Source organism: Acanthaster planci, linkage group LG05 (assembly GCF_054643075.1).
Source record: "Acanthaster planci isolate LZ-2023a linkage group LG05, COTS_SCS, whole genome shotgun sequence".
Lineage (NCBI taxonomy): Eukaryota > Metazoa > Echinodermata > Asteroidea > Valvatida > Acanthasteridae > Acanthaster > Acanthaster planci.
This window is the reverse complement of record NC_141781.1, coordinates 18,863,713-18,890,791: the sequence shown is the minus strand read 5'-3', so window position 1 is coordinate 18,890,791 and position 27,079 is coordinate 18,863,713. Positions and strand designations below refer to the sequence as shown.

Genomic DNA, 27,079 nt, shown 5'->3' with positions numbered 1-27,079 from the left:
ATACATTTGTAAGATGGGCCACAGTACTGATGCTTGTACGTTCGCCCTTTATGCAGGTCTGATTTGCATATATGTGTAAGGTCACAATACTGGCCAACTTTCATGATGCAAAAAATGAACTTTAATTTATCAGATGATGTAACCATTTTCAAGCAATGTTTGCTTGAGATTATAGTTGTACATGTATTTGAGAGATAAATAAAGATAAATAATTCAGTGTAAATGCGAGTCTATAATTTTTATTCACGTTGAAGAGCAAATTTTAGTTCAAAATGGCGCCCAAAAATGGGACATTGCTTGAACAAAATTTAATGAACTCAACTACTTTACTTATAGCTCACGTATTTTATCACAATGGTCATATTTTTTGAGTTAAGCAATGAAGTAATATTTTGGCCCTTTACAAAAAAAAAAATAAATAAATCCACGCTCCAAAATGGCAGCTGAACCTGCGTTAACGTTCGTTTCACATCGTGTCCACCACACCATACCATGACGAAAAGGGCCAGAATCATCATTTACAAGCCTCACCCTTACCTGTAAAAGCCATTTTTATTCGAAATGAGCTTAATAAACATCGTGTAAAATGTGTGCTAGACCATAATTACCCTCGAGGATGAGAAAACATCAGCATATCGATCGCTATAATTTTCGTGTCCATTTTGTAACTAACGTAAAATGTCCACATGTTTTAACTGGTGATCAACGCAGTCTGACTAGTGGTCGTACACGTGCAATGGTACCCTGCATGGATGACCTAAAGGTCAATTGTTTTAGGCTTGATTACGTCTTTTCCGAGATAAAGCTATTTTAAGCACCGTGTCCACCGCGCGCCGCTTTCGCGTCTCTTTGTAACGAACGGAGAAAGTTGCTGCGCGCGACAGCTTTCCCTCCAACAATCAGGAAAAGAGCAGCCAATATCCGGAAAAAGAGCAGCCAAAAGGTTTGTATCAACTTAAATAGATTTTATTTTCTGTATTTTTTTGTGAAAAGAGGTCAGATGGCATTGTAAAAGGGAAGATTTTAATGGATAGTCAATGGGTGATTTTTGGGCTTTGTAGCGGACCGCTTGGATGGTTTCGTGTGAATCGTGTCCATGTTTAACGAACGGAAGAAAAAAATAGTAAACATCTGAAGTCCCGCTTGAAATTGCAAAACGACAAATAATTTACGCTTTTTAAGCTAAAGTCCATCACAAAAATGAACAAACTTAAAGAATAGCCTTGCCAAGTTCAAGAAATCATCAGTGTTTCACGTTCGTTACACACCGGCACTTTCGACTTCGCCCCATTCGTATTAAAATTCGCCCCATTTGTCAGCCAATAGTATGGGGGCGAGTTCGCAGTGAATTAAAAGTAAATGGAGCGAAGTTGATGTAACACGTAGGCAAGTGATGTTTACACAGATAGGGGAACTTGCCTTTGTGGAACCCCTGGGGTCTTGTTAGAGTTTTTTTTTTATGTTTCTACAAATCAAGCCACTGCCGGTTATGTTAAAAAATTGTTCTATTTGAATTTTATTTTTCTTATTTCTTATTTATCTTATTTCAGAAGCCAGAAAGGTGAAAAAGATTCAATGGTTGGATAAGATTATATGTCTGTAGATTCACATGTCCTTGTGAAAGAAGCTTTAGTAGTAATTAAATCAAAGATTATTCGATTTCAACCATTCCTGTTGCCATTTCTGTAATTTCAGGACCCCACAAGAGCCTGCCGATCGCCAGCTCACTGCAGGGGATATAGTTGTCGTCGCATTTGAGGATGCATCCAGGTGCCATCAAGCGCATCATTAGTGATGAACTGGCAGTTATATACTGCATGGATCGTCCAAATAAAAATAAGCAAAGTTTTGTTTGGGAAAAAGATCTGACCGTTAACAGGAAATTCATTCTGTGTGTTGTTAATCCAAGTTCACTTATTCCAGATCCATCTTTGCGTTACTTTCACTTGGACAGCAAAGAAGTAGGTAAAATTAATGCACTATACAGTGTCTATGCTAATAAGTATTTTTAAACGTTTATTGCCAAAAGTAGTTTTGTCTAAGTATGTCATCAGAGGTTTGTCTAAGGTCTGTAGTCAAAAATTCATCAGTTTTTCAGCAAAGATGAGTCACCCAGGTGGCACGAACTGAATAAATTCAATGAAATTCATTTAATGAGATGTGCCATGTTCTTCAGATGGGATCGTCAGTGTATAGCCTCCACAATGAAATACAGTTTTTAAGAAACAAGATTAGAATGAAAAATAAAATAGTCATTGACTCAATTTACTTGTTCCTCAGAATTGTTTAATGTTGCAAATGGTGCACATTTAAATATACATACATGTACGTAAGTTCACAATGTCAAAGATTTCAACTTCTGTGAAGCTCATGTGCAACCTTCTTGCATGCATATAGGGCATCTAAAAATAGGCTGAAGTGGCTTATCAGATATGTAGATCACAGAGATGCTCCCAAGAAATGAAAAAGCATGTGCATGTATTAACACCTGCACATAGTAACATAGGCAATTTTCTGAAGGTGAGGCAACTGCCTTGAGGGCTCCAGTAAAGCAAGTCATAATAAACTTGTCACATGAAATGTTAGCTTTGATTCGAAATTTTTGGTGTCCGTGTCATTTTTGTAACTAACGTTAAACTACAGGACAAAGATCTTTGAAATTGAGGGTATCTGTTCTTTGGTTGTCAATGATAATGTCCTCTTTGAAGTACTTGCAAGCTTCGCAACCAGCTGTTTTCCTCAAGTCATCAAACTGCAAATCATTTAAAATTGTTGTGTGTGAAAAAGTACACTTGTTAACGTTAGTTACGGTGTCCACCTTATTAAGATATCGTAAAATTAGTAACAATTAACTTTTTTTTAAAGATGACCTTCAGAAAGGACGAAAAGCTTAACCACAACAATACAACTCCACATTGTTTTTCTTTGACTTTTATTATTGCATGGTTGACTGCAAAGTGGACACCGTAACCAACGTTAACTTATGAGGTCCCCCTCTACAGAAAGCACTGCATGGAAGAAAATTTCTTGGGCCGATTATCTTCCCATTGCTATTTTCTGATAGAGGGTGGTCCATTGTCATAATTTAAAAGTAAATTAAACACCTTTCACTAGATTGAATTTTTACCTATGTGTCCCATTTTTGTTAGCCAGTATTGTGTCCTTACACATATGTGAACATGTTCGTTGTACCGTTGCCCATCTTTTATCCAGTATGTGCGTTACACTTACACAGCACCATTACATTTTTTGCATGAAATACGAGGTTGGTCCGAAGCTTATTAACCACTTAGAGCTGGGTGTCCCCAAATGCGGACCCATTCGTCTAATTCACACAGCCGGGTGGCCTAAGTTGGGGACAGGAATGACTGCTATGAGTCACCATAGGCTGTAATGGTATTGTGAAGCACAATGGCATGAAGGACCACAGCGCTCTAAGCCAGCCTGGCCGACGAACGCATCGTCCGGCCCACCCATTGTTTGTCATTCCTGGGGGCTGAGGGCAATCACTGAAGCCGTTATGTAACTCCATAATAGACATAACAATGGTGACAAGTAAGGTGAATACAGATGTCAAAGTCAAAATCATAAAGCACACCCCCCCCGGCAGCTTGTGATTCAAGAGACTGTTTTACCTAACGGCAAGCGGTTAAGTATGTCATATTTAAAATTTGTCCAAATGAAAACTTGTGGATTTGGCACCCCTTCCCCGTCAGTGTGGAACATAGAGAGTCATTCAGCTAATGTGTGTGCTTCAGTTTCAGTCCTTTGCTTTTTTCTCCTTGTAATGTTGCCATATGTTTGTCAACGTGGCTGCAGTGCTAGATATTGCAGTCACACTTGGCTCGAAGAACGGGAATAAGGAATCTCTTAAAGAGACTGGTTTATCAGGTACATGTACCATACTTTATCAATGGCTTGATTTTTTTACTATGGTTGGCTGTGCTATGCACATGTAAATGCTGTGTTTGGCTGACCATCTGGTGCGGAGATCGAAGTTGGGGGGAACATTGCACAAAACTGCCGTGTCTTGAGCACTTTGAATATAACCCCTGTGTAAGTCACCGTCAGACATAGGTTTGAACCATGCTTTTGATCTTCAGCTTGGATTTTGGATTCGGTTCTAGTTTTCTACATGTACTGGTACAACATGTACAAAGTGACTTTGCAGTTCCTGGATGTGGCAGGCAGGAACATCTCCATTGTTTGGCATTCTTGTAGCGTTGTGTCTACAAAATTGGCGAGGGGCATCACTGTTAATCTGCGGTTGTTGCCAACGGCGACAGAAAGGGCTTCATTTCTTTCTACTCGTTGACTTCATACATACATCACTGTGGGACAAGACAAAAGTACATTAACGTTTTCTTCAGCATTTCCTAGTTTTAAGAAAGAATACATACATGTACATGTAATGTACAGTATGTACATGTATAGTGTATGTACACATACACTGTACATGTACACTTCACCCCAGGCATGCCAGGATACATGTAAGTTCACTTGGCGTGGGAAAGTGAAGATTTGCAGTTCACACCTCTTGTACCGATACATGTATATGTGACCCGCTCTGCACAAAAAGGTATTAAATCGCACAATGCCAAAACACGTAATGGCCCGTTCTATTTTCCCAAAAAATTTCTTCAAAAATGTGATTTTGTGTTTTTTCCTTTAATAGCTTCTATAGTATTTACATTTTCAGAATTTGTGACTACAAACATGGATACTGATGAATAAAGATGAAAAATTGATCATTCAGTAAGAAATCCTACGTGTAGATACATGTACATGTACCTGTAGCATTGTGCTTCCAAACACTACACTTCATGAGCTTTTTCTCAAAAAGTGCTTGTCTTGAATCCAAAAATGTGGATATTTACAAATGCCCATACACGTACCGGTATACATGTATGTCTGGAATGCAGCTCACTACAGGGGTAATTCATATTTTAAATTGTAGCGTTTGAGGTACAGAATCCAGCCATATTAAAAACTCATCACCTGAATCTGGTGACTTACTGTATTACCCATTTTTCTAGAGCCGGTCACATATATACATGTACTGTATGTCATTGTGCTTTTTGTGTGCCTACATGTACATGTATGACTTTTATTTGGAAAAAACTGGTTGCTATTTCTCTCTAAACTGTGTGAGTTTTTGCTGAGTTTCTAAAATATTTTCCTCTTAACTCTTGAAATCCTCCAGAGATTCTCTTGATGTGCTGCATGACATGTACATGTACTCATACTGAATTAACTTCACTTCCACCTACTTTTCATCCCCTTTTTTTCAACTAAAGTTGCTAATCTTTCAGTTATACCTTGTAAGTATAATACACGTCCCATGCACCTGTTTACTCTGTGTTTCTTAATAAGCAGGTTTTCCTGTTGGATTGTGGCTTTCTTTCATTCTCCACTATCAGATGTTTCAAATTGGAGAATGAACCATGGATTACATCCTCCAATGGAGTTTGTCATGGCATGAGAGCTACTGTACAGTGTGTAGGAACCTGTACTGTACATGTACATGTACTGGTTATATGCACCACGTAAATATTCAACTAAACTGGTTGATTTTTTTTTGGTAACAAAATATTGTAAAATATTGCCAATAGTATGTTTTAGAGACTTGCATTTTGTGAATGAGACTCAGGGCTTCAGTGACAGCATGCAGTCTCACCAACGTGTTATTTTTGACGTGTACAGATTTTTTTTGCAAGTTTCTCAATGCATTTTCAGACAGAAAAAATGGATGTACAGGGTGGGAACTTGAAATAGTAAGCAGACGGGGCCCATCTCAGAAAGGACATCAGTTTGGGAGCTGAAATTGGTTGTGCATATGTATGATGCATGCTGATTGCAGAAATTTATTGTCTGCACTCTTAATTTGAGCCCATTTTCTGATAACGTGGAAGCGTGGACCAATGAAGTTCAAATTGTCCCAGGATTTGTCTTCAAGGTTGAATAAAATGGAGCAGTGTTCAGAGCATTTTAGGCTGTTAACAAGCACACATGTCACTGTAGTTGTGGTTGTTTTAATATCATTTTAGCCTAGGTTGAAGAACAATACATGTACATACCGGTACATGTATGAACCAGGGTTGTCTTGTGATGTTTCTTGTTGGATGAATTTCTTGATGTAAAAGACTTTTTGAGTTGTCTCAGTTCAGATATTATATGTAATACGGTGTATGTTAGTCCAGTTCATTTATTATGTTTTGGCTTGAGTTACATGTAACTTAAAAATTCTTCGTTCTTCTGTCTGTGATTGCGCAAAGTTCCAAAGATTTCTTTTGGTGTGAAAGTCACTTTTAACCCTTTGCATGTAGTCTCACCTTGAGTTACAGATCTCTCTGTTGTTTGCCAAAGTTGAGTAGCATTTTGTGAGGGGGGGCATCCATGCATTGATTTCAACCCTGATTTGCAGAAATGGTTAACCAAAATGTTGGTAAATGTAGGGTACATCGCACGTGCTCATGAATATTGTAGCGGTATCTGACTATGAACTGTACAGTACGTCATTTCAGATCCACAGCACTGCTGCTTGTTCTCTGTGTTAGTAACTACACCTACATGTACATGCATAAACCAGGGAGAACGCACTACAACATGCATGGTATTGAACTATTGGAAGTTATTGTTTTGTTTTGCCACAGTGTCAAAGAGCAAGTGGAGCTGTAATATGACCCAAAAAATGGTCAATTAATGTGTTTTTGTTTTTCTTGTCATTTACAGGGGACAAGGTCATGATCGCTGAGAGTCCAAATGTCCCTGGGGTACCGGTCATATTCAGATCCCAGGAGGAGAGATCAGCCAACCCAGACAGACTGAATTTGGACAGGTACATGCAGTGGTGTACCGAAGTGTGGCTTCATTTGAACCAGGAAGTGTAGTGTAAATAAATGGAGTACGAGCGCGTGTTTGTTCACAAGCTGGTTCCCACGCTTATGTGCCTTTTACACACAATTGTGCGCATGAGGAAATCACTTTGTTACTCTATACCTGGTGCCAGTTATTTCACGTCACGCAGGAATGTGTCTCAGTAGGATACAGTTTTCACAATACTTGGTCACGTATTTTGAAAATACAAAGGATGTACATAAGTAAGAATTGATTATTGCATTGATTGGATTTAACCTTGGCTTATATAAGTTTTTCAGTCTTGTAGTACTTGAAATAGTGCCGCCATATTAGACCGCCTTGAGCAATGTAAACAGTGGTCGTTCATGTGTGTTTTATACGTGTGCAGAGGTCCAGGTTAGATTTTCCGAGTGTTGAGTGGGAGAATTCCTGAAAAAACATTGACATATACAATGTATGAAGTTGCGTTGTGCTGTGGGATGTGACAATAAACAAGAAGAATGCCGTGATTTAGAATTCTATAGAATTCCTGTGGAAAAGGACCAAAGGGATCGTTGGATTGCCGCGATTCCCTGAGAAAATGGGGATCGTATATTTGGAGACCCTGTTCCTCTAATAGAAGGGAGACTGCGACATGGAGTCCACCGAGTTGTTATAGGTACTGCACGTCGGGTAGGTGAACGCTCGTTAGAAGGCCCAAACATAGCACTTCAGGCATCGAACATGGGTCCAATATTTTTAGAGATACCAATTTTGACAAATATCTTGCTTTTTCGTTGCCCGTTAGATGCTGAACGAGCGGAGAAAGCTTTGGAGAATCTGCCATTGGTAGACCGAACATGCAATGTGTGCATTACTGCATGCATTATGTGCACAGTGCGATGTACATGTATATGAAGCGGTCCAACATGGCGGCATTGTTTACAAATGTGCGCTTATGGTCACATGGGTGAAAAAAGGTCTATAGTCAAGTATTTCTTGTAGCATTGTTTCTGGCAGTGGTTAGTATTGTATGGTTGATTCATGCAAGTTCCAGCAGAGGAGAGTAGTTGCATTTCCCAGAATTTGATAATTCGCTTGATTTTTTTTTCCTGGCAATCTTGTAATAGACAAACTCAGAATCATATTACAAGTGTGTACATGTGGTTTGAGTGTCACTTGCATTGATGAAATTTTTATTAGAAAATTCCTTGAAAGGTTTGCTACACAGAAGTCTGGCCACGCCAGAAACAGTCATTGTCATTCTGTGGCTATGGTCGTTTTCCCATGACGACATTATGGCAGAAAGTCATAGACTAACCACTTTGGACACTCCTCTATCTGCACAGGAGGCGGTTGACGATGTGCCCAATCCTTGAAGGGGAGGAGCACCTGAGGTTGCTCAACTTTCAGCACAACAACATCCGCAAGATAGAGCACCTGACCAGCATGAGGAGGCTGATATTCCTGGACCTGTATGATAACCAGCTGGAGGAGATAACGGGTTTAGGTGTACTCAAATCGCTCAGGGTGCTGATGCTGGGTAAAAACAGGTGAGTACAACAGCTAGCTGGAGGAGATAACTGGGTTACGTGTACTCAAATCACTCAGGGTGCTGATGCTGGGTAAAAACAGGTGAGTACAACTAGCTGGAGGAGATAACTGGGTTACGTGTACTCAAATCACTCTGGGTGCTGATACTGGGTAAAAACAGTTGAGTGCAACCACCAGCTGGAGGAGATTACAGGATTTGGAGCTCTGAAATTGCTTAGGGTGAAAACAGGTGAAATACAACCACCAGCTGGAGGAGATAACAGGGTTATAAGCACTCAAATCACTTAGGGTGAAAAAGGGTGAGTACAACAGCCAGCGGGAGGAGATTACAGAGTTTGAAGCACTCAAATTGTTCGGAGTGGTGATGCTGAGTAAAAACAGGTGAGTACAACAACCAGCGGGAGGAGATTACAGAGTTTGAAGCACTCAAATTGTTTGGAGTGGTGATGCTGAGTAAAAACAGGTGAGTACAACAACCAGCGGGAGGAGATTACAGAGTTTGAAGCACTCAAATTGTTTGGAGTGGTGATGCTGAGTAAAAACAGGTGAGTACAGCGACCAGCTGAAGGAAATAATTGATTTAGGAGCATTTAAATCACTCAGGGTGCTGATGCTGGGTAAAAATAAACATGACAACCAGTTTGATGAGATACCTGTAACTGAGTATTTCATTTATGATGGGAGGGGTACTATTTATATATCAGAGGATTAGCTGGACGTTCTTCAGAGTGTGTGTGTGGAAACCCAACTCTGCAATTGTGTTCATCTCTTATTTGCATGGGGCATCATGGAATATCAAAATTCTCACTCGCTCACCAACAGAATCAAAAAGATTGAGAACCTGAACGCACTGACCAAGCTGGATGTCCTGGATCTCCATGGCAACCAGATTGAGCAGGTGGAGAATCTGAGCCACCTGGAGGAGCTGCGGGTGCTGAACCTGGCCGGCAACAGCATCACGCACGTGGGCAACCTGGCAGGAATGGAGGCTCTGACGGAGCTGAACCTGAGGCGCAACAAGATCATCACAGTGGTCAGTCTGGATTCACTTGGTCAGCTGCTCGTTAAAAGCAATAAATGTGACTTCAGTAAACATTTGCAGCAAAATTTGCTCGAGTTTGAAGTTTGTTGAAAATTTGATGTGACATGGCAGATTTGCCTTTGTGTTCACTTTAGTTGCAAGTATTGACTGGTTTTGGGTTTTCAATCGTGATCATTCATGCGCTCAAATGTTTGAATATTCAACAGTTCAATCAATTGTATCAAATTCCCAGTAAAGCAGATACAAGATGTACAGATTTTTTACAAAAGGTAAAAAGAAAATAACTTGAAGGAAAAGTAATGTTCTGCCTTCCAGTTGGCTGTATGCATTCAACTGCCATCAAGTTTACTCTTAACACCTTAGCACATGCCTCTAGAAAACCAAAGAATTGATACTTTTCCTTTCTTTTATTTTGTTGATTTTCATCTCCAAATATTAGATCTAAAAAACAAATAATTATCTGGTGATTGATTTAAACATCCAAATATACAAATAATCTAACAACCCTACAGTTAACCCACTGGTCACTGTAGTACCCAGAACTATCACGGTACTCAAATTCTCTTGACTTCCTGAAAGTACTGGAATATTCTTCTGTATGTAGATTCAGTTAACCACACCATTCATGGTGTGATAGTTGATGGAAATACACACATTTTCTCTGTCCATGTTAACAGGCTTCAGGATTCCAATAGCCCTGCCATCAATTTTGTCATTGTCACTGTTATTGCTGTGCAGGTGGAACGATAGATTAAAACAATAACATGCTTTTTCGTGATTTGTTTGTTTGCAGTCAGATGTAGACAATCTGCCCAGTCTACAGAGGTTATTTCTCAGCTTCAACTGTATCACAAGGTAATGATGAGAAATATTCAACTTTCACAGCAACCTTGCTTGGGGAAACATTGAAGTTATAATAGAAAGTGTTTTTAGGCAATGTGATTTGGAAACCTCATGCTTTTCTTCCAGTTGTCAAAAGAAAGAATTGTTAGTCGGCCCTATTTCACCAGGGACCATTTCCAAATCTTAGCTTTCTCACTGTCCCGACTTCATCTCAAGTTCTGTGGAGACTTTAGAAACTCTTTAATGGAACCAAATAGAAATATTCCAAACCATGGCTTCATAGTCAGGTTGATACTTTGGCCTTTCTATAAATTGGGAGTCCAAAAGAGTGATGCTTTTGTGTCCCTGTTACACCTGACCTGTGTAATCAGACATGAAAATATTAATAGATAGAAAACTATGAAAGGGCTGCGTAACACCGTGATCAGAATATTGACAAAAATTTAATATGTAATCGGTGCTCTGAATTATAGAATTGCTGAGCTTTCGGTAACTGGGTGCCTTCGTCAGGGCAACTGAATCATGCTTGCCCTGACGAAGGTACCCAGTTACCGAAAGCTCGGTGATTATATAATTCAGAGCACAGATTATATATTATATTTTGTCTATATATGGAAGTATTAATGATATTAACTTCAGACTATCTTTATTTGTTTAGCAATTGTCAAAGAATGTGGTCCAAACTTACAAAATCATATGTCAGATATGACGGGGACACCAAAAAAAAAAATGGACCCCATCGTTGTAGAATGACCCACCTCTGAAGCACTCTGACCCACCTGAACTTGTAGCTGCATTGAGCTGGAGAGTTGCAATTCGGGGGACCCACGTTCATGAAAGCAGAGCCTGACTCCGAAGGCAGATGAAGCTAAAATCTGGGAAATGCCCATTTCCCACTTTTGGCCATGATTCTTATTTGAAGAAAGCTGTAGCCTGTTATGAATACCATGACAAACAATGGTGTTAACACTTGCTGAGGTTACGCATGAATCAGTCATCTAACTTCACGTCAACTTAGTATAAAAATTGTCTTGAGTTTGGCAAATCCCTACTTTGCAAAGTAGCATTCCTCAATGCTCTGTCCCTCATAACGGTGTCTTTGTAACAAAAGCCGCACCCGTGATTGTGGCTGTGCACAATTACATTACGTTCAGTTCTGTGTAATTCAAATTCTATTGCAGCGGAACACAACTCCATCTGGTAGTCATTGTGACGTCGAGGCAACTAACCCCTGCACCGTTATTTCCTGATCTGTTTCAGTTACGAAGACATATCCTGCATTGCCAACGCGCAGTCCCTGTCCGAGATCTCCCTGGATGGCAACCCTCTGGCCCAAGACATCAACTACAAGTCCATAATTCTCAGGAATGTTCACCAAATTCGACAGCTTGATATGAAAAGAGTGACGGTACAGTGGCATATGGTTGCACCTTCGTAGTTCATTTTGTCCAGCACAAATTTGAATTCTTGGGAGTTCCTAGATACATTTTATCAGATGACATGAATGTCTATTTTCTGTTTCTGAAATATGCCTCTAGTTAATGTAAAGCTCGTGTTGGCCGTTCTCTTGCCAGGAGGAGGAGAGACGAATTTCTAGCACAGTAGCCAAGCGGGAAGAAGAGAAGAAACGAGAGACACACAAGCTGGTGGCTCTCAAGGTACCGGTAAAACAGTCATTCTGAAATCAGGCTCTCCTAGAGAATTCTTCCAGAGTATTCGGAGATTCATCTGCAGGCACATCTCTGCAAATAACAACTGCTTTTAGAAATTGTATCCCAAATCACCTCCTACTTGAGGTGGCCCGTCTTTCCCCAACATTACAAAAAAGCGGTACTGAAGATCACATGCTACAGATTGAGCTCGCTCATCTGTATGAATATACCAAAAACTGGTTTGCGCTGACTCCTTGCTGTCGCGCTGACTGTATTGGATAGCCACACAGGCATTTGCACAGTAGCTATTACCAACAGTTCACAGCCAGACCTCCCTTTCTTTGAAAAAGCCTGACTAAATACTTGTGTTGAACAACTTTGTCTGCTGTAGATGTTTGTGTGTGTTTATTACTTGTGTAATCCACAGTATGATTTAGCAGCTACTTTTGCAGATCTTTTCACTTGGAGTATTGATACTTTTAAATTCTATTCAGTTTGTTGTTAGAAAAGAAATATACAATCTGTTAACTCTTTACACACTGAATTGACGCCAGAATTTGTGAACTATACCAAGGGATGGACCTTTTCACAACTTAAATATCAGACTCGCTATGACTTTCCGTCATTTGCGCAGGAGAAGCGGAGAATAGCAATCAACAATGCAGCGCGGCAGTGGGAAGCCTCCAAGAGCACTGCCATGGCCAAGACTATACGCTTACAGCCTGGCCCATACAGTATGGGTAGGGAAGAGGGGAGTCTGACACCAGACAATGTGCGTAGCAGACCAGGGTAGGTGTAGGTTTCTTACCCAATTAAGTATGACCTTGTCATCAATGTGACATGCAGTCTCGTTTGAAGTGGTAGATGATGCTATTTTGTTGCCAAAACAGCAGGGTGTGGTGGTTAGAGTAGCACCAATCATTTGCAAAATGGCTGTAAAATACCAAAGTTCAAGTTAACATCATGATTGAGAGATCAGAGCTGGAGAACTGATCACTTTAGGTGCTAACACGGAGGCAAACTTTTGAATGAAAACTGTTTCTTATCTGAAGTTGTTCGTACACTACTTGGCCTTCACCAAGCCTGTTGGAAGAAGGGTTTAAATCTGCGGTCTGGCCTTAACCGGTGTTATCTTGATATATTAAGCATGGTTTGCTGATACCTGTAGAAAAAAGAAATGCACAAGATTGCTTGGATGAGATTAGAAGCCATGATCTACTCAGTGTTTGTGCAGATGTCAGAAACTCTTGAACACCAAGTTTGCCAGGGTCGGTAGGCTGAGTGGAGTCTGCCTAACAGCAGTCAATACTGCTGTGAATTTAAGCCTGGCATGGAATTCTTTATACAACCACCAGGAGTTTGCTGCATTCATTTGTGGGTACTTTTCATAGTCTATTGTTACCTATTGTAAAAATGTTTATTCACCAATATTTCACTCACTGCAAAGAAAAACATCAGCAACCTGTTCCCTTTGTAAGACTCTGGTATGAGAACGCAGAGACTGGAAAATTGCATCAGTTTAGGTCTACAACAGAAATACGTGTAGCTTGTCTGTTTGATTGGTTCACAGCATTGATCAGGATTTTAATCACAGGTTTTTTGGGGGGATTTTTTGCCCTTACCTGATGTATATATTTATAAACACTGTATACTCAGTGCTTGTCCGAGAGCTTGCCCAAAAATTCACAAGTCTACTTGGGTCGGACTACAACCCACGACCTCCTGCTTACTATGCAAACGTCTTAACCACTCGACCACCGAGCTTGCCAGGGTAGCAGTAGGTACCGCAAACTATTTTCAGGATGTACTTTGCATCGGGGAGATGTTAATTTTAATTAGAAAAAAAAAAAAACCATGATTAAAATTAACTTCTCCCGACACAAAGTACATCTTGAAAATTGAGCGTGATGCGATCTCTCTTTTTAATCAGTGTACGGTGTCTGCATAGACTTTGCCAGTGTCATATTTGACACTTTGAACAGTCCGGGGCGTGAATTAGGACACACAGTGTTGATATTGAGGATCGGTCATAATGTAAACAAGGGGAAGTTTTTATGTATTCTTGCGTACCATTCTGGACAGCTCTGGTGACATGGACACAGACCGGAGCCAGTCTGTGGACCTGCTGGACGATAAGAGTCGGGAGTCCTCGCGTGCATCGTTCCATTCAGAGTCGAGGAAGTCCAGCAAGGCACCCACCCCAGACCTACTTGCAAAGTGAGTGGATTATCTGCAGCCAGTTTCACTAAAAACTTGGAGTTACCTTGCACCATGTGAAAGCCTTACACTATAAATATGTCACATTCAGTAGCTGCCCGGTGTACTTAACATCAATTTCACAAAAAGCTTTGAAGCCATGACAGGTTTTAAATATTTTGAACATCATGGAAAAGCCAAGGGCATACTTTTCTACGGTTTCATGTTACAAAACAGTCACAAAATTAACTGTGCCTGTAAATTGGGTGGAATTTCAGAACAGGCAAATCGAAGTAATAATTCTCGTGTTCAAACAGGTTTCATTACCATTTAAAAGAAAGTTTGTTTATGGGAAGTTCGTCATTGTTGGGCTATACATCGTCAATCCTCCAAAATCCCTTAAACTCCCAAGTCTATTTGAAAAGGTGAAGAGGATTAGGAGTGAACAAGGATGCTACTGAAGCAGATTTCAAAAAGTCTCCCAGGTCTGGTAAAACCTGAAAAAAAATTGCACTCATGTCTCAATTAAGGCCAGTCTGTTCTTGCGTAAATAAAAATCTGGCATCGTATTCTTGGCTGCAAAGATTTTTCTGCATAATTTGAGATGATAAGTTCGCATCTGTAGTGCTGATTATGAGCCCTCCTCATCTCTGCTGGCCTAACTGAAATTAGCATTTCAGCCGAGGCCTGTCACCTGGCCGAGCTGGACGGAGACACGCTCAACCTGTACGGCCCGGGCTCCATGGAAGCCCTGGACAAGAGCTGGGGGGTACAGGCAGCGGGTTCAGTCATGGCCGTCTCCTTCAAGTTCATCGATTTCGACGAGATCGCCAAGCACCTGCACAAGATTCGGATCAGATTCCCCAATGTGGCCGTGAGTTGCTGCCGCTGATTTACTCGAAGGGGAGGGGAGACTTTTGGAAGGGGATGTCTGGGTCTGTTCTAGTATGAGAACATTGTTATTGGGCTGGGTTTAAGCTGTTCTTTAGTTTCATCGGGTCGCAGCTACATTTCTGTTTCCAGAATGTTTACAGAGCTCTGGTCATGATTTCAAACGGGAATATTCATCTTGATCCTCTGTTATTATTTCCTTGAACTAGCTTGTGAAATGAAAGCTTCGATGGCATTGGCAGATCAGTTTTGTTAATATGAAATACACTCAGATTTGGAAAGGTCAGTCTCTGCAACCTGCATCGACATAGGCATGGTGCTAACGTCCGAAAATGATACAACATGATCATGGGGTTCTGTTGGTTTGAAAGCATAATATAAGGAATCTTGCTTCACAATATACCTTTCATCATGTGAAGCCGTGAAGGACCTTTCAAAATTGGACGAAATGACTTCTCTCTAATGACCATGTGAAACATTTTGATTTTTCTGTGTTCGTGGCTACCAGACTGTCCTATTTGGTGAGTGCAACCTGAGCAGCCTGCAGCAGCTGAACGCACTGACCTCACTGCGCCGTCTGGACAGCGTCAGCATTGCCAGCGAGGGTAACCCAGTCACCACGTTCTCCCTGTGGAGGCCCTACCTGCTCTTCAGACTCTCCCATCTCGGCATCAAGAAGATCAACAATGAAGAGGTATAAGCAGTGTTCCAGCCAGATCCATCACAAGTCCGTTCACGAAACAAGTCACAAGTCCCTTCCCAAGACCAGTCACAATACTCTTCACAGGGCCTGTCGCAGGTGCCTTCACGAGGCCAATTACACAAGACGTCATACGCAATAGTGTGAATAATGGACAAAGGAATGCTTTTCTGCACAGTTCATTATTTGAATACGTAGCTTGAAGACCTGGCTCAAGACTAGATGACTTGAGATGGACTTGCAGGGACTTGTGATGGACTCAACTTCAACTGTGTTTTGTGTGTTGGTGAAACAGGCAAAAAGAATGGGTAACCCCTTACATATTATTTTTTATCTCTCAGAATGCTGTTATTCATGAAGCTAATGTAGTGCAAAAGGTTAAGTGTCACTGATACCGACGTCGTTCATATTGTAGGTGTACCCCTCAGATCACAAGCACGCAGAGGACCTCTTCTCCCCCATCTCTCACATCACCACCTCCCAGCTTCCCCCTTCCCGTCTCCTGGGACTGTTAGGGGACCATTTCCGGCGCAACACCCAGGCCCTCACGGAGCTGGAGCTCAAGGCCAAGAAGCAGCTGGTCGCAGACCAGAAGGCCACCTCCGAGAACGTCGGCCGGGCGGGCCTGCAGTTCTTCTGTGAGGAGGCGCTCGGTGGACTGTTGCAGGTATGAGGACTGCAAACCGGATCAAACCCGTCAAAACCGGTCGGAGCTAGGGTCCCATACCAGCCAGGTCTTGTTTGAAATTAGTAATAAAGAACTTGAGGACTCATTCCAGCCAGAATGTGCAAAACCTACTTTATTAAGATATTGTTTATGTTTCAACCAAACCTGACACCAGTGAAAGCTTCCAGTAGCTGTTGGAATCATTGCTCAACTTTCACCACACACATTTTTGTAAGATTGTAGAAAAAGCATTCACATTTACAAATACAGTAAGCTTCGACTAAGTCGGCATCGCGTAACTCGTCATATCGTCTAAGTCGGCCTTTTGACGAAAGTCCCCATCGTCTGTGATGCATTTCCAGTGAAAATTTCATTTCTAAGTCGGCATTTATAAGTCATCATTTCGTTTAAGTCGGTATGTTCATCTCGGTCCCTTTTCCACAAAAACCACAAAAATTCCTTAGTTTAAGCAGGCATTAAATAAAATCGTGCTTCGGTGTCGGTTTCCCAAGCCACGGTTGCCAAGAAGTGTCAAGTGACAAGTCCCACACTGCTTGACTGATGTCTGTTTATTAGCAGCACAGGCCATGGTTGATAGTCGGCCCGCATGAGTACATCAATAGCAGTAACCCCTCTAGTGCTACACGCATGCGCTCTGTCCATTTTGGGGGTCGCCTTATTGAACATAGTCTGGTTCCCTCCCCAAAGATTCCCTGACGACCCTTGATAATGATTCGTCGGGTAGTCAGAATCATCAGGTCTGGTATCCAGTCTATATTGAACGAACTTAACCAATGTGTGTGGATGAGTGTATGTTTTCTGTACCATAACTGTATCACGTACATGTACGTACTGCTCAAGTCGTGATATGATATGCAAGTGGCTTGCTGTCCTTGCTTTGTCCTTAGAGGCACATGGTCACTTATCGAATTAGTAGCCCGTGAGGATAATAATCGGGGATGAATTCGACCATACAGGAAGAAATAAACCAGGGTAAATCAAATCCATTGAATTAGTGCAAGGAATCATCATGTACATGTACATAAGCAATACAAGTGTACATGTAAGTCGTCAAAATGACAACTTGCAGCACAAGTCAGCATTCGCTTAAGTCGTCATAATTTCTTGAGTTCTGAGAGTGCCAACTTAGCTGGAGTTTACTGTATGTTCTAAAAATCACAAGTGAGCTATGATGTTGACTTTCAACATTAAGAAAGCTCTTTTATTAATGTCTATGACCACAGCTCTTTATGTTTCAATTATTGCCAAAAATTGCCTCGAGTCGGACTTGAGTCGAGTCATTGACTTAAATCATCACAACTCTGTCTTCTGGTCAGCCAGTCCCTTGCGGCGCGTAGACATGCATAGACGTGCACGAGTGAACTCAGTGTCAGTCCATGTGTATGCTGCTGGTTTTTTTTTCAGGAGTGAAAGGATTTTAAATGTTACTCTCATGAACTCCAAGTGTAAAAGGTGATGTTATCTGCAGAAACCCTTCACATGGTAAGCTTTGTCATTTTGGTGCCTATCAACGTCATATTGATCTGGACACTGCCCTGTTTTCCAAACTGTTTAATTTGTGATTCTAGGCAACTTAGATTCATGTTGTAGACAATATCGAATCATAAATGGCGTATATCTGGAAACGAGCATGTCCGTATTAATTGGAAATTTATAGGCACCCAAATGACAAAGCTCACCATGTGAAGGGTTTTCGCAGATCGCATCACAAATGCATCCTGCATGGTAAGTAAATCTAACTGATGGCAGCAGCCAGCTGTGCTATTTTTTTTGGCAGTTGAGTCGTGGTGTGTTTATAATGCCCCCGTCTCGTTGACATACATGTAATGCAGGAGCGGTTGTCGCAGTCCGCCTTTGCTCGCAGCTACGTGGAGGAGCTCACCTCAGAGGCCATCCTCATGAACCAGAAACAGAGTGCGCTGGAGAAGATCTGGCCCCAGATGTTCGTGGAGATGGTCCAGGGCGCCGTGCTTAGGATGTGGGACCTGGACCAGTACAGACGGACTGAGCTCAGGGCATTCCAGAAACGAAAATGATTTCTCTCGGGAAATGTCTTCAGACAGCATTCGTCACAGTGCCTACATCGTGCCTTGCATATCATTGTTCATTGGCCCAGAAGTGGAGCATCACACTTCAGTATTAAAGTGAATGGGGCGTCGTTTATGTCAGTGATCATCATCATGCGTATTCTTTCCGTGCAATTCCACTTGCAGTGCTTCATTTCAACTAAATCGCTTTTCGTGTATTTTCTACCCTGAAATCTTCTGTATTTGCAGTATGGTTGCCCAGCCATAAGCAACACTGATTCTCCCCCAGCATACCGAATGCCACAGCCGTAGTGTTGAATATTCAGTGTAAAAAAAGACTTCCTTACTTGTATTATTGACTTTATACAACTAGCAGTTTTTCTCAACCAAATTGTTGGGAGGTGGTCCGACCTACGCTAATTTTCCGGGTCCCTGTAAATATGGACCTTTTAAAGTTAATTCTGGATCACACTGTACGTGATATACATGCATGCTTGATGTTGCATTTGTGCAATGGCATAATCAGGGTGTTTCTTATGATCAAGTTTAAGTCTGGTGTTGTGGCATGATGGTCTTTGTTGACGGGCCCATTTAATACACAGCTTACGTGACATCATCAGTGCTGTTGCCATGGCAACATGCTCTGAATGCCCCAGCACAGCTTTTGGGACTTCTGGACCGAGTCCACCATGCTCCATCAACATCTGGTCACCTTAAGCCTCCTGGACCGTGTCCATAAAAAAGCCCCCGAAAAGGGGGAACGGATTTAGATGCCATTAAGTCTGATGTGGAGAAGGGCTCCAGCCAGAGTCCATCTTGGTCATGGCCTAAATGTTTACTTGTGACTATATTGCACTTTTGTACACCATTGCTCTTTGAATTCCATTTTTTTTGATGCAGTAAAGGCATTCTTTGCTTTGTAAAATGTGTATGGTGTCAGTACAATGCAGGTTATCTGTCCTTCATACAGGTACATACCTCAGACAGTCTCCCTATTCAACAAAGTGCAACTTGACCATGTATTACCATTTGATAATGTTCACTGCGTAAAACGCACTGGTACCTGGATACAAGACAGTTTAGTCCATCCCTATTGATCATGAGTGTGCATGCCAAACCCATATATAAGGAGATTCTATTGCAAAACTTGTAACAGGAAAATACCATAAAATGGCTGGGGTTTTTCGCGAACATGAAAGTAAAATTCTTCAACATCATTGGAAATTTATTGTATATTGACTTCTTTTGACTTACTAAAACCGCATTGATGAATGGGAATAAATATGTACTTGGCCGGTCCTAAACCAACATTTAAACACACGTTTATGACCGGCCAAGCACATATTTATTTCCTTATTACTATACGGGAGAACTTACAGTGAGGTTATCACACTCACACAAACTTAAACCATACAACAACCAACGGAAGTATAACGGCCAGCCTGACAAGTATTTTTAATGACTAAATTTATTTCTGAAATCCCACCAATTTAAACCGAGATTTGAATGGATAATCAAATCAATACAAAACATTGGAGGGTAAATAGGATATTATAGCACGGATTTGGAAAGTTGCAGGATTGATCTTGAATGGAAAACTGAGGTAAAACTCAAAAAGGTAAAAATTTCGGCAGTGCTGCAAGGCCTTGTGTACGCGGTGCTGGAATAAAAGAACCGCAAGCCCCAGCTTGTATTTGACATTAGACGTTAATTTACATGAATTGTCCGTGTAAAATAAATTTGTCAGCTCTCGAGATTACTTCTGAGAATTCTCTGCTTGTACAAGAATATTTTTTTTTCACCGGTAGCAAATTTTACCTGAGCGCTTGACCAACTGCGAAGGCACAACTATTTACTCAGTTAACGAACGTTCTTTTCTCATGGAAAATTCGGAACGCCATCTGGTGCAACCTCTTCATATGAGACCCACAAAAATGAATTACGTGTAACATGAAAAAGCTCACGTCTCCTTACTATTAACACAGGGAAACCTCCATGGGTGTGTTGCTGGCTGGACCCGGGGAAAGTCTATAGCAATATGGTAAAAAAGGAGCCGAGTCTGAAGTATTTGTAGAATATTACACCAGTAATAATAAATTACAAAAAAGATTCCCTTTAAAGAGCATCGCTAAGGAACACATGTTTTCTCTGATTTTTATCGCATCTCGGCATGAACAGAAAAAGCCCTTTTTAGCTTGTTTTAGTTGAGCTCTGAAGACAATTGACACTGCATTTGATTTGGATGCTTCCATATTTCTTTGAACAGATAAAATCAGAGAAAACATATTTCCTTAGAGGTGCTCTTTGAATAAGTCACACCATTCAAGTTCAGGATACATGGAATTGATGTGTACATCGAAAACTCACTAAACACTTCATTGAAATTGTACAGCTATGACATTTAAATACAGTATTCGTGGGGCTTTTAAACTAACAATTTAAGATACAAACAGGGAGAACACCAGACTTGTATCTGTAACAACTAGTGTGGCTACGCATCTGTAATGCCAGCAACAGGGCTCCAATGGAAGTCATATGTGATACAGACAAACGTTCTAATTTTGCACGCCTCATTGAATAAATACAACCATTGCTAAAGCAAGGCACATACATAAAATTCTCAGCACAGACATTTCAATCCATTGGTCAACCATTCGATCCTGAAATCCAGTGAAGATTGTTTTTTTTCAGTAGGTTCTTTGGGTGAATTAACATTGACCAACCAATTTAGCAAACACTGGGGAGTCTTCCGGCTTATAAATTTATGGAATATTTACCCACAGCCACTAGGAGACTGCTTAAATAAACATTTTATGCTCAATTAGAAAACACTGAAGATCAACCAGATCCAATTCTTTTGCAATCGACTAGAACCACTGTCAATTCCTAATGCTACATATATCATCTATTTAGTCGGGTCGCTCGACTAGTAAGCAGTGAAACTGCCAACAGGCATATGTCCTGACGACGTCCCACTCAGCCTACATGTGCACTTTCATATTTAGCCATCAGTAGCTCATGGTCCACTGAGCACCATAGGGAAAGCACACCCATTTGACGAAATGTGCCATCATCAGTACAGAGGTCTATTTAAGACTACAACGGGTTGTGACTGTTTAACACAGTTTTGTTTAAATAGGCTTCTATTTCACAAAAGCACGACTGAGAACCGACGCTATATATCAACTACCGGGTAGCAAGAGACCTCCATACAGATCCTGTTGTACTATAACTACATGTATGAAAATGCTGCGCTGATACATGTACCTGCCTATTGAGTTAAACCACCAACACCAATGAATCAAAATGATCAAAATCAGAAAAACAAAAAAAAAAAAACAAACCTCACCCCACCACTTAACACTCATTTGACTTCAATTTTGCAAATCAAATCTGCTATACATGTACAAACTTGATATCACTTACGCCATACAGAGTACACATGTATATATCCACTTATTAAAAGTTACTTTGGATTTTTAAAGAACGAGACATTTTATTCAAACAAGAAATTGCTCACGTGATTCTTCTACTTTTTAAATCACTTTTTTAATAACCATTTCACCTATCGCTGAAAGCATTGTACCCTATTCACTCGTTTCTTACAACAACTGACCCACCGTGTGTTGAAGTTCCCAGCATGCATTTAACGGTACATGTAGTTATGACACTGTGCTCATGAATGGAAGGATCAAGATACATGTATTTTAGAAACTCTTTCCGCCCCGCTTCAGAGACGATTGAATTCTGTTGAGCTGAATGGGTTCTAGCATCAACTGGTGCATTTCTGGAATCTCAAGATGGTGTGGTGGACTGTCCCCAATGCATGCTGGGAATGACTGGCCACACAATATTAATTTTACATTTAACCCTCCTTTCCATGCCGACCCTCACCCCCCAACCATGCGGCATTTTTGCTTACTGGCAGGCATGCTGACACGCTGCTGATGCTGCTGTTGCTGCAAGGGCAGCCTCTCAATTAGTCCTGCTTGGTGGCGTCGCCGCTCATGGACTTCTTGACCTGTTCGGCTGCTGCCTCTGCTGCCTTCTCCTGGGCCAACTGTTGGGCTATGAAACACACAAACAAACCAAAAATCAACTGAACTCTCCCGTCAATTTCACGTACATGTGCGTTGTTCATGCTGGCAACAGCACTGGTGACATGGTCCATTGTACAGAGAGCCTAATTTCTGCCATGGATGAAATCCGGGCCCAGTATTGTGACTGCCAACTATGGAAATTTGTGCTTATAATAAACATTCTCAGTTATTACAGGTACCACTAGCACAAAAAAATCCACACAATGCAAGTATTAAATTACAGGATTTACATGTGCATAATTCAAATTCCCTTGCTGCTCTGTGAAATACATATAGCTATATCAAATTACTAGAGTGCTAACTTATTATTCTCTGCCCGGTGAAAATTTGATGCCATCCTGGGAGCAGACATTTTGAATCCATGTGTGTGCTTGTAGAAAACTCAAAATAGGAATGAAAATCGAATTATGTACTGGGTACTTTGAATGCAATGCCCCCTTTGCAAAATTATCTGTAGGCATATGCGCTTGCGTTTATGCAGAGCAAAATGAAACACTCAATTGTTGATCGTACTTTAATTTTTTACTTAGCAGCTTTAGTGATGCATCGTTTTAGAATACAGATGCAGATATATGTACAAAGCTGTCCATAGGTTTGTGCACAAACACAGATGCACCAAGCAGATTCCGCTGATGAGTACAGCGCTCTAGTTTTTATATATAGCTCTATGGTGAAATAAGACAACCATCAGTGCAGAATGCTCTGCTACCCCGGTGGTTAGCAAAGAGTTCTCACTTATGGCATGCAGTGCCATGAAACTGGGGTTCTGTGTTGAAAAAAATCTGGACCACATCCGGTGTACGAGATCCTTGACAAGATACACACAATATCACATGGAGTCAAGCTGGAGACAATGCCACACTTTACATGTTTGCTTTCCTACAGTGTGGTGTTCAGTGGACCATGGGCCCCCACTGGACCATGGGCCCCCCCTGGACCATGGGCCCCCACTGGCTCCACAGGAAAGTGCACCTGTAAACAACGATTGACATCAACAGTAGTGGGCCTGACAGCTTGAGCATATGCAGCAAGGTATGAGACGGAGAGAAACCCCCCCCTCCCCGCTTTGTGTTGGTCATTGTCTCGCAGGAATCTGGGGAATTCTTTTCAGACATCTTGGGGGATGTGCTAAGTAACAAAAGTCTGGAATGTGTATAGGGATTGGACATGTTGGGGGGGGTACCCCTCGGTCTCATTTCTTGCTGGGTATAAGCTTGAGCTCTTAAGCACCTCTTGCACTTGAGGTTCTTGATCAGGAACTGCACACACGGACATGTACAGGGAACCTTACAATCATCAAAATTCTGATTCAAATCAACCAACATCCCAGGATCATTAACCACATCCTACCAGTACCTGCACTGTATCTTCCAAAGAAACCTGGCCCAAGTTGGAGTCAAGGACTTAAGTCATCGCTGCAGTACCAAATCGTGCTCATAAAATGACAAACCCGCTAGACAGGTACATGTACATGTATTATTACACATACATAAGCCATCTGTGAGTGCCCTATACCCTTTGCGAGCCAAATTTGAACACTAAATCTTTCTGGTGCACTGATTTGATCTGAGCTCTTGAGTTCTCCATGCTATGATGCCACTGCATCAAATGATTTGGGCAAGCTCTCAAACAGTGGTAAAGGCAGACCTGCCAACATGCCGTACTCCTTCCTGGGGTCACACAATAGATGGAAATTTTAAATGAAGTGAAAGGAGTACAGCTAGGTTGGCAGACCTGTGAAGGACAAGTCTGTGCAGTCAGTGAAAACTGAGTAAAGACACAAGACAGCTCCCATCCCAGAGGTACTTGTAGCTGGTGGAAAGCTTAACCACAAATCACAAACAGCATATACTCCAGACAGAGATTTCAGATCTGAGTGTGTACAACAGAAAAACTGACGGTGCTCCCGAGTACCATACCGGGTACATGTACATGTATGCGAGTTAAGCTAGCAAATTCTGTTCTTCATGTCCTGTACATAAAGCCTCTAAGCACAGAATAAGCTCAGCATAATCAAGTTTGCTCAGCTGTATCAGTATACCCACCATATGCTTCTGGTTACCAGCTGATTTCTACTCAACATACATGTATGCTAAGCAAAGTCTTCTGCTTCCCAGCTCTATCTACAGTGTACATGTACCAGTAACTGTGCTAGGGTACCCAGTCCATGCAGGTTTGCAAAGCCAAGTACCAAAGATTGGTGCCGTATCCCAATATACATCTGCATGTACCTCAATCTGCTTTGCATGGAGTTGCACATCCTGGCACTGCAGAAAAAATGGCGCATGCCAGACCAATGCTCTTTCACGTGGCTACCTTTTTTTGTGCATTGGTACCGGTACATGTACATTTGAATGTTGGCTGGTAAGCGACACTAAAATCCATTCAAAGTGGCCCAAGCTTGCAAGTGCAGCCTCTCTTTCATCCAATACAAAGGGCTCATAACAATCTCCAAATCTATGAAATTTCTGTAAGGGTGGCTTTTAATACAGGTGATTTACCATGAAGTGTGCCACCAAGACATTGCCAACGAATTCAAGTGGTTAAACTTTTGACACGGTCCCTAACCTACATGTACATGTGGCCTTTCGAACAATTCAATTATGTGCCTTTTGCACGGATTTTGCATGCCCAATGCACGAATGCCGCTTGACGACTATGAACTACCCCAAAAGGCTTTAGCACCCGACAACCAGAGTTCATCATCACGCCGTCAACTATAAACATGCCAAACGTGTGTCCAAACGTTGCGGCTACGCCCACAAATACAGAGGACCTACTGGTAAATCCCCTTCTCAGTGTGTTTTGACGAGCCACAGATGTTTGCACACATCTTTAATGTCAGTTCACACTTGGCACAATAATGAACCTCGGTGCAAATGTGAAATGTCAAAGCAATTTCAAGGCTGGTCACTGGCAATGACTGAAATTGGCTGGAAACTCACTGAGGATGCTGTATCAAGTCCAATTTGCGTTTGTGTGAAGTCACACTTGTAATGAGCATAAACTGATCATTTAGAGGTTCATGTGTCAGACGGATTCAAGTGAATTGTAGTCGTTAGTAATGTTCATGATCAGTTTTTAGTTTGAGAATGCTCCGCAGTTGCACTTAGCAACAGTGGCGTAGCTACATGTAGGATTTTACTACTGGGGAGGAGGGGGCACAAAGGGACACCAGCATCTTATAGGGGGGACACCAGTTTTCAGTGGTGTGGTTTTTTGGGGGCAAGTTTTTGTAAGCCTTGTTTAATATCGGTTCCTCCATTTTTTTTTCAGTGGAGGGGGGGAAGACACCTGGGGGCCATTGGGAGCTTGTGTGGGGGAGGGCACGTGCCCTCTAGGCCCCACCCCCGGCTACGCCACTGCTTAGCAAGCATGTTATCATGTATAGAGTTCATCCAGACAGGTTCAGAATGAGAGTTATTATTTAGCATTTTTAGAACAGACAGAGGAGAAACAAACTCAACCATAACAAGAGCAGGCAATCATGCATCTCTGCAAGCAAAAGGACCAATAGACCTTTTTCACAGGGATGCCACTTGTGAGCATGTTTCTGAAATAACTGTATTCAAGGTGATCTGTCAAATGGAATGGGGCCAGATTATTTTGGGTTTCATGCCTCACTTTCAGTTTTTTCAGTGTTGCTGAAAATGTTTGGATGGATACCAATATAATTTTAAATGAGTCCTCACTATAAATCAAATTAATGAGTGATGAATTTTATTTCTTACCGGTAGGTTCTCAAAATGAAAAATAAACTCGCTTTCAATTCAATATGGCTGACTTCTGAATACTGTCAATTCTTATACAATGTACTCCTAACTCTTCTAAGGATTTCGAAGCCACAGGAGGATTTGTTTGACCAATGGGTGGAACCTGTGTGCTTGTACAAATTTGCATGTACTGTTATATACATTGTACCGGTATGTACGCGTGCACCTACCTAATAAATAGCTGGTTAGGAAAAAGCTTTAGCACTTGCCAAGTGGACCTAACTGACTTGTGTGATGTACTTACATGTGTAATTGTTTCATCACCGAGACCACAAGCCAGATCCTTGCATGATGAGACAAATACACGTGTACAATGGCACTGCATTTGTGGTACTGTGACTTTTGCGGGCAAGATGGCAGAAGCAACATTTGTGTTTACGGTATTGGAAATACCAGCAGAAAAACAAGGCATTGCTGCCAATCGTTTGCTTGAATTAGAAGGATCCATTGGTCACTTCCAATTTTGTGTTCCATTGCACCTGGACGACAAATCGTTCTTCACATCTGGTTCTGGTATTATATTCCAGCCATGTTCTGGTACACACATACAGGTCATGTCGCAGATTTGGCAAACGGGTACGTCGAGGAATGTGCGATATCCGAGTCTCTTGAAGCGCACTTTGTGGAGTTTTCAGGATTGCACGATAAACTACTGCCAAATATTTTCATTCACAAAAACAGAACTTGCAATAGAAATAACTTGTGAGAGTACATGTACATGTACCGGTATGTATGCAGTGTACACGTACATATACATGTACATGTACATACAAACA

The 27,079-nt window shown here is 41.4% G+C and overlaps 2 protein-coding genes and 1 long non-coding RNA gene across 12 annotated transcripts in view; 2 read left to right on the top strand and 1 right to left on the bottom strand.

Annotated features, from left to right (window-relative positions):
• lrrc49 (leucine rich repeat containing 49) overlaps positions 1-21,773 on the top strand; it is a 33,737-nt gene extending 11,964 nt beyond the window's left edge. For 7 of the 8 annotated variants that reach the window (XM_087136842.1, XM_087136840.1, XM_087136846.1 and 4 more), the window contains 13 exons: positions 3,820-3,891; positions 6,733-6,838; positions 8,187-8,390; positions 9,214-9,424; positions 10,227-10,288; positions 11,537-11,684; positions 11,851-11,934; positions 12,563-12,717; positions 14,011-14,145; positions 14,797-14,998; positions 15,524-15,709; positions 16,131-16,382; positions 18,236-21,773. In XM_087136842.1, coding sequence (XP_086992968.1) covers positions 3,820-3,891; positions 6,733-6,838; positions 8,187-8,390; positions 9,214-9,424; positions 10,227-10,288; positions 11,537-11,684; positions 11,851-11,934; positions 12,563-12,717; positions 14,011-14,145; positions 14,797-14,998; positions 15,524-15,709; positions 16,131-16,382; positions 18,236-18,439 — 2,021 coding nt within the window. In that variant the 3' untranslated portion in view covers positions 18,440-21,773. The remainder of the gene's footprint in view (positions 1-3,819; positions 3,892-6,732; positions 6,839-8,186; positions 8,391-9,213; positions 9,425-10,226; positions 10,289-11,536; positions 11,685-11,850; positions 11,935-12,562; positions 12,718-14,010; positions 14,146-14,796; positions 14,999-15,523; positions 15,710-16,130; positions 16,383-18,235) is intronic. The other variant, XM_022252517.2, reaches the window with a different exon arrangement.
• LOC147799178 (uncharacterized) lies at positions 5-3,178 on the top strand. Its single transcript, XR_015425227.1, has 2 exons — positions 5-943; positions 1,696-3,178. It is a non-coding gene; the product is annotated as an uncharacterized LOC147799178 (long non-coding RNA).
• Positions 19,881-27,079, bottom strand: part of LOC110988733 (receptor expression-enhancing protein 5-like) — a 27,841-nt gene continuing 20,642 nt past the window's right edge. For all 3 annotated transcript variants that reach the window (XM_022252523.2, XM_022252524.2, XM_022252526.2), the window contains one exon: positions 19,881-22,498. In XM_022252523.2, the coding sequence (XP_022108215.1) occupies positions 22,410-22,498 (89 nt within the window). In that variant the 3' untranslated portion in view covers positions 19,881-22,409. The remainder of the gene's footprint in view (positions 22,499-27,079) is intronic.